At 38.5% G+C, this 7,500-nt stretch overlaps 2 protein-coding genes and 1 pseudogene across 3 annotated transcripts in view; 2 read left to right on the top strand and 1 right to left on the bottom strand.

Annotated features, from left to right (window-relative positions):
- The window catches only part of LOC137978821 (transmembrane protein 272-like), a 77,946-nt gene that overhangs the window by 39,458 nt on the left and 30,988 nt on the right, over positions 1-7,500 (bottom strand). Inside the window, exon 2 of one of the 2 annotated variants that reach the window (XM_068825906.1) lies at positions 770-797. In XM_068825906.1, the coding sequence (XP_068682007.1) occupies positions 770-797 (28 nt within the window). Of the gene's footprint in view, positions 1-769; positions 819-7,500 lie in introns of those variants that run through there. The other variant, XM_068825907.1, reaches the window with a different exon arrangement.
- Positions 1-7,500, top strand: part of LOC137978819 (uncharacterized) — a 39,868-nt gene that overhangs the window by 1,551 nt on the left and 30,817 nt on the right. The window contains exon 1 of the mRNA XM_068825903.1: positions 1-646. This exon is cut by the window's left edge and continues 1,551 nt beyond it. Coding sequence (XP_068682004.1) covers positions 1-58 — 58 coding nt within the window. The 3' untranslated portion in view covers positions 59-646. The remainder of the gene's footprint in view (positions 647-7,500) is intronic.
- The window catches only part of LOC137978925 (uncharacterized), a 7,504-nt pseudogene continuing 7,325 nt past the window's right edge, over positions 7,322-7,500 (top strand).

Here is a 7,500-nt window from a genome sequence, read left to right as displayed (position 1 = left end):
CTTTCATATCGGCACCCTTAATCCTCACGGTATTAACGAACGCTTTTCATTTAACTAATATATTCCTACTTCTCACGTTGCCATGTTACCACCAATAGCGTAGCTCCTACTCTACTATAAAAACTACGCGTAACCCATAATCCCTCGATTCACTCTGACGAAGGGCTAACGCTCAAAACGTCAGCTTTTAGAATCTCTGTACGGTGGCCAATTTACATTATCAACTCCGTTGATAAAACCAAATTTTTGTATACTACTTCCCCACCGACGCAGCACCACAGTTTCTTTAGAAACTAACCCTTCATTTATCGAAAGAAGACATTCATCGGTATTTACACCAAGTGGGACTCTTTTACTCCGCGTAAATACAAAATAAACCTAGTCCGCACTTTGGCTTATTGCTGCATTTGAATTTGATGACCTCAAGAGGATTTTGTTACTTAATGGCTACCCTATGGGAACTGTTAAATATCATATGAATGATGTCATTGAGAAACATCAAAATAAGCCAAAAGACCCTGTACAAACAGTTAAGAAAAAAGAAGTTCTTATCGTTCTACCTTTTCTTAGGTCATCACAGCAAACACCTTGGACACTTTTCTCAGCTCATTTTAAATGACTTTCAACCGTTTGCCATTATTTTTATGTATGCATGGATAAGTAAAATAATTTGCTGATGCTTATATCGTTGAATGTTTTTGCCCATGAGGGAACTGTGAATATGGTGCTCGATCCGGAGTGCAATACGTTGTACAGAACTTCAACTTACGTGTGCCAAAGAAAACAGCAGTTAATCCCTCCATGTTTACTGATTCAGTATTTGTCTGAGGTCAGCACCGCGTCTTATTTATGGCTTGTAGTCGGGCATGGAGAACGTCTAAACCGGCTGATAAAATGAAACCAAAACAGCGTATAAGCAACAATCGAAAGGCGGGTTATAGAGCCAAATGATTCTCTATAAAGAAATTGTGAGAGTAGGCTAGCTGTTTCACTGCCCCGTGACAACCGTTTCTCAAAAAAACAGCTTCAGCTACATATGGTGGTGCGGTGCTGTGGAACAGTTTACCCGTCAATTTGCGGCATGCATAAATTCTCGCAAGTTTTAAATCCGACTGCAGTGTTTTTTTTCCGGCTATGAATAATTTAATATACACACGGCGTTTTCTTCTTCTTATTATTATTCCTGCTTTTAGATTTCTATAAATTAGTATTTGTGATTTAGTACATTTAACAAAGTCCTGATGATTTACCGATGTATAATTAAAGTTAATAAATAAATAAATAAACAAATAAATAAAATGATTGAAATGATGAGTTGAGTGAGCACGTACGAATTTTGCCTCCTGTTCAAATTATATACACGAATGATACGTGACAAGAGGCATCAGTGCATTTAATCATTAGCATTGAGCATGACGTGTATATCCTGAACACACCATATTTGCGCCTAAGTGACAATATTACTAATATTTCGTTGGTAATTAACAAAAATATGATTGTTATGTAACAAAGCATCATTGTCGGTTAGTGTGCGGCCTTGGTGCAAGTGTTCCTGAGTTCGATTCCCGGATCTCGCATCCTTATTTCGACTTCTTTCCTTTCCGTGTAGCTAAGTAGCTTTAAATACCCTTAAAACGGAGCCCTGATGGAGAGGGGGGAGTAAAATGAGCGCACCGTCGACCTCAGGTTCGTCAGTTGAATTACTGTTACGAGTTATCGAAGTTAAATATGGTTACTTTACTTTACTTTTATATACGTCATCGTGTGTCACGATGCGTTAGTGCACGATGTCTTGCGTCGTGCTTTGTTCAGATGTAACAGAGTTTACCTTGCCTGAACTAATTATAATTAATGGTCATGAGATGAAGTCATCCGAAGTATTTCGAATCTTATTTATGTAGCGGTCCAGGGCGATATCAGGCATATTCTTAAGTTGTCACGTTACTACACACAAGCTTTCGTTATATCAATATTGGAAAACAACCCCTGCCCTTCTCGTGTATTGGCTATGAAATAGACCATTTTAAATTGTGTACTTAGTTTACTGGCCTAGGAATGAACGTGATGCTAGAATTGACCTTGTTTTGATAGAAACCTAAGTGCTTTTCTTATGCCAATTCAAGCAAATTAGCATGAGAACAAAATCATTAAAATTAAAATTTTGAATTGCTTCCGGGATTTTCCAAGGTTAGAATATCCTTTAAATCGACGTTTTGACCGGTTTTACTGGTCGTCTTCAGGTTGTTTAAAGTTGAAGATGTTTTGAAGGATATTTTAACCCCGGAAAATTCCGGGAACAATTCAAAATTTTAATTTTTATAGAGATGAGAGGTGAAAGAAAAGCAGGGAGGTCTGTATCATAACAAGGTCAACTCCAGCCTCACTTTCATTTAAAAGCCAGGTAACTAAACACATAACTGTAAAAAGGTCTTTTGATTTACCGTGACTTCTCTTTTAGAAGATAAAACGGTATCATGACAAAAAAAAAACAAAACAAAAAGACAATCACTTCCTTTTTTTTTTCGGATTTTGAAAGTGTGTTTGCTTAACACCAGCCAGCAAAATTTTGAGATTTTGATTTTTATCCAAAATCTGTTTACTTTGAGTGTGAGTTTTGGATCTCAAGGTCCGCCATTACTCACGTTCAAAACTGACCGACTGCACCTCAGAGGGAATCTAAGGAAAAGTGACGTCATTCACTCAATGGCTTAAAATTTCAACGTGTTAACGTAGTTTATCATGTATGCAAAACACGTGCTGCATATTCATTTAGTCTCGTACAAGCGCATTGCATTCTTAAACCAGTGAATCTTTGACGTAATTTTCTCCTCGTTCGAGCTCTCTCAAGATTTTAAAGTTAGCTAATGGCGGATAATCAAAAAGGAAAATTTCAGTTAACATAAACAAGTGTCCTTTTGAAATTAAGGTTCAAAACTTGGGTCACTTATTGTTTACTTAACATAGTTTGAAATAGAAAGAAAAGAAAGATTTGAGTTTTTGATCATGGTGCTACTTCGTCAAAACCGTGGATGTCGTGCAGAATTCCACTACCCTCCTATGTCATCGTTGCGCCAAATCATGCAGTCCGGTACTACGTTGCAGTATATTGTAAGTTATTCTGAACAATTAGAAACGTAGTTGCTTCCGCATGAAATTGGCCATTTCCGAGTTCACTGATATCTGCTTCCTCTTCAAAGTGTCTAAAAGTGTCCAAGTTGGAGTGCGTAGTTTTTGTGATGGTGATTAGTTCTATTTTACATATGAATGAAAACTAATTTTCATGAGAAAAACTTTGCACTTAGCCTGGGTTTGAAGAGGAGGTAGAGATGAACTCGAAAATGGTCTATTAAGTACAGACTCGGCCTTGGTATTTAGGCAATCCTTGTGGTTCTTGGCCACTTCCTAAACCTTTATTTGAGAGAGGAAATTTTACTTGAATGAGAACAAACAAATTACATGGAGTGGACATTAAATTATGCGAGTCAGGAGGCCATAAAAATAACTATATCTTAAAAAATGTTAATCTAGTGAGTTCTTTTATTGGCAGGATTTTCTCAAATTTATTTGGCTTGAAGATAGAATATTTCAGTAAACAAGTCTCAAATTATGCATAATATGAAGTCAAACGCCAAGTGGATACTGACAAAATTTCATTAGTCATTTTCTAACTTTAACATTGAGTTCTTTGGGTACTCCAATTCAAACACTTGTTTAGAATTAAATATGTTTCTATGTTGGCAGTTAATTTTGCGTAACTCGTTGGGTTACATAGCTCGGAAAACTGAGGCCCCGATACGTCAAGCTAATCACCTTGGCACTTGTGATCTGAAAAGAAGGAAAGAGTAAATTCTTTTGTAGCCAGTATTCCACAAACACCAGTTTTATTGACCTCACCTTTTTGCAGCTTCGAAAACTTGTTTCATGAAAAGTCTGGCTGATTAATAAACAGTTCTATAGGCGCTGTTCAACACTAAGCCCTTTGCGAATCACTGGTTACACTGATGGAATTTTCCTTTGAAGGTCAAATATATCATGGAAATATTTCTGCAGTTATTTAAATTAGTTGCTTGGCAACAAGTTTCTGAGGGACAAAGACACAATGACCGAGCAGCCGGTGAAAGAGACGAAAATAAACCGAAGAAGTGCCGAGGCAGCGCTGACGAGAGCGGGATAATCACTCCGCCACATGATATTAAGTAAGCGCCCGGAAAAGGAGGTAAGGGTCGTCCTTTCTAAAGTTCAAGAGGTATATAAGAAGCTAATTGGGAAGCAAGAGGAATTTACAAAGTTGATTGAAGATGACAAAGACTTTGAAGAACAATAATCATGGCTAGAGCAGTTCACCTTTTAGCTTGCATTAGACAGCTCAACCATGGTATTTATCCACATGAGTACTCCGAAGATTGGTGCTCGTCAGAGGGTATCCCAGTTTACTGGAGCAGAGCGACAGTTTAATTTATATGTCGCAATGCTCGTAGCTTAGAGCGTTTGATGTAAAGTCGCGTAATCTAGCTAAAATTTTCAGATGTGCAGAAACAACCAAGGTAACCAGTTGTTCATTTGCTAACCAGTTATTGTAATTGGAAACAAGTAGTACGCTTAAGTTTTACCGAACCGTTTGCCACAGCGTACGTCAATTACTGAGACAGTCACGAAGTAAGTGTTTAGTTGGTTTCTAAGTCGTGTTCGTTAATTTTCTGTTTCTTTGGCCGAGTGCCAACGTAAATTCTTTTATTTTAGATCGAATTGTCTTGTTAAATTAAATACGGTTCTTCCTTCGTATTCCCGGCATGTTTGGTCTCTTGTTCAACGGAACAGCATTCGATTCCGAACCTATCAGCTCCATCGGTCAGGTGCTGTAATCATTGAGCTACAAGAACCGGCCTGGGAAGCTAGGCCGTTTATTTAGGTTCTGAATCGACAAAGCATTTCACTTTGTGAAAATTGAGGCGTATGAAATTGTAGAGTCCGCAGAACTACAGAACTACAGCAGCCATGGCCTGGTAAAGAGCCTCGCTGTCCAGAGTGAGTTCTTGCACTTCAATGGATATAGCATCTGACCAGAGATCTGTTACAGAAGTCGTAGGTTGAAATCCTGCCCAGTAGTAGTGTTATTTCAAAAGTAAATTAAACAAACAAACAACAAACAAACAAACAAACAAACAAACAAAACTGTTAAAAAAGAATGACAACAGCTGCCGTAATCGGAACGGAAGTAGCCTGCCATAACATCAGGTTTTTTTAGGCTCTAGTATCACCCGCTTTTTTTCGGCGGGTGAAACTAGAGCTAAAAAAACCGGATGCTATCGCAGGCTACCAGCCAGCCAGAAATCTGTCAGTAACATAGCGTTTACGTTGCTAAGCGACGTAGACGCAAAAAGGGGATCGTAATTTCACAAAGCGAGTACAGATCTGTAATGCGTGTGGACACCGATAGAGAGCAAAAAAAGCAAAAACAAAAAAGACAACAACAACAACAAAGCTAAATATATCTATGGCCAAAAATAGATGTTTTAAATCTTACAACATCAACTTAATTATACCTTTGTGGCCAGAGATTTAGCAGAAGTAAAACGCCGTTACATTAACCATATGCATAGCCATGCTTCCCAGTCATGATCATTTCCGGCCATTTTCGACGAAAACTATTTCTTGAAACCACAAAACCACAAAACCCCTTTCATTGTGACGTCAACGGTAATGATGTATGCTTTCCTTAGATGACCGTATGATCTTAGCCAAACCCGATTAGCTCTTGACATATGCGCAATCATTCAGTTCTAGAGATAATTTTATCCTTAGAGGAAGCAGTTCCGGAAAACGCTCCGTCCTTGTGAAGGCTCTTTCGACCGTTGACAAACTGTCCGAGACGACGCAGGAGTGCCGAAAGTCCGTGATTCAGAGTCGGTGTTTTCAGTACTAAGCAAAAGAATGGCAGCCTCGTGTTCAAAGCCTCCCAATCAGTTATGCTTGTTGGCAAGGACAACATCTTTTCCTGTTTTTAAACAAATATAATGAAATAATCAACTCTCATGTGTCTATTAAAGTGCTTTCAAGAACGTATTCCTTCTGCCAGGACTAATTATGGGAAGTTCAACATTCGTTTTAAGAGGGCTGTTCTTTGGAATAATATTGAGGAGTCTTTAAAAATCGTTGCTTTTACAAATTCCAGGTGTTCCCTGAAAGAACCTCTCATTACCTCATATTAGTTATTTTATTCATGCTTGTTCATCCTTCTTTTTATAATTTATCTGTGTTAATTTTTTCCCGCTGTTGTATTCTTTGTGTTTGCCTGTCTTTTATCTTTATATATGTGCCTCCTTGAATCGACTTTTTCCTTTATGCATAAAATTCTTCATTCTGGCTCCTAGCTACGTAGATTAGCTTCTTAGTTATTTTCTAGGCGGCATTGTATCTTCTTTAAAGTTTATTACTTATTTCATGTATCTCTATTCACGTGTGGTACAAATATACTATTTTGTTGTACGTTCTTGTTGTTATAAGTCGTTTTTCACCTCCTTCCCACAAACGCCTGCTCAGTACCGGGAATGAAATATTTGCTTGCAAATAGAATTTTTATGTCTTCATCTTCCCTTAGTTAGTTGGCTGATAATACGAGGAGTACTGGGACTTACTAATCACGTGATCATGACATACTAAAATCAACAGTCGCTTTCACATTGTTGACGGTTCCAGACGTTTGTTTCGACTCGACAGGATTCGTGTGTTGCTAAGAATCTTCTCTCTGCAATTGAGAATCCTGAGGCTGTTGATGCTAAACTGAATAAGGAACTTGCAGCCCATCGGATTGCTGGTCCATTTTCCTCTCCACCCCTTCCCCAGTTTCGTATATCCCCACCTGGCCTGGTGCACAAAAAGACAGCCGGTGAATTCCGTTTGATAAATCATCTTCCATGTCCGTTAATGATGGAATTTCACCGGAAAATTCTAGTGTATCCTATGCTACAGTAGAGGATGCCATTCAGACTATCAAGTCTGTTGGCCAGGGCTGTTATTTGGCAAAAACTGATATCAAGAATGCCTTTCGAATCATTCCGGTACGCTGTCAGGATTACCTCCTTTTGGGATGTCTTGAAGAGGACTGTATTATTACGACCGTTGCATGCCGATGGGCTTTTCGAGCTTATGCAAAACCTTTGAGATTTTTTCCTCGGCCGTCGAATGGATAGCCAAGAAAAAATTGTCCATCGTCGATATTTTACACCTACTGGATGATTTTCTCCTAATTTCACCTTCAAGGGATTTGTGTTCTAAACAATTAGATATGTTTTTAATGCTTTGCCATTACCTGGGTATCCCCATGGCACCGGAAAAAACTCTTGGTCCATCAACAGCCATTGTTTTTGTTGGTATTGAACTTGATTCGGTCCTTTTGAAGGCTCGGCTCCCTCTTGATAAATTTGTAAGATGCCAAGATTTAATTTCTTCATTTCTAAGACGTCGTAAAGTTGCTCTCAGAGAAATTCAGTCTTTAACTGG

This window comes from Montipora foliosa, chromosome 12, assembly GCF_036669935.1.
Source record: "Montipora foliosa isolate CH-2021 chromosome 12, ASM3666993v2, whole genome shotgun sequence".
NCBI lineage: Eukaryota > Metazoa > Cnidaria > Anthozoa > Scleractinia > Acroporidae > Montipora > Montipora foliosa.
This window is presented reverse-complemented; position numbering and strand designations above follow the sequence as displayed.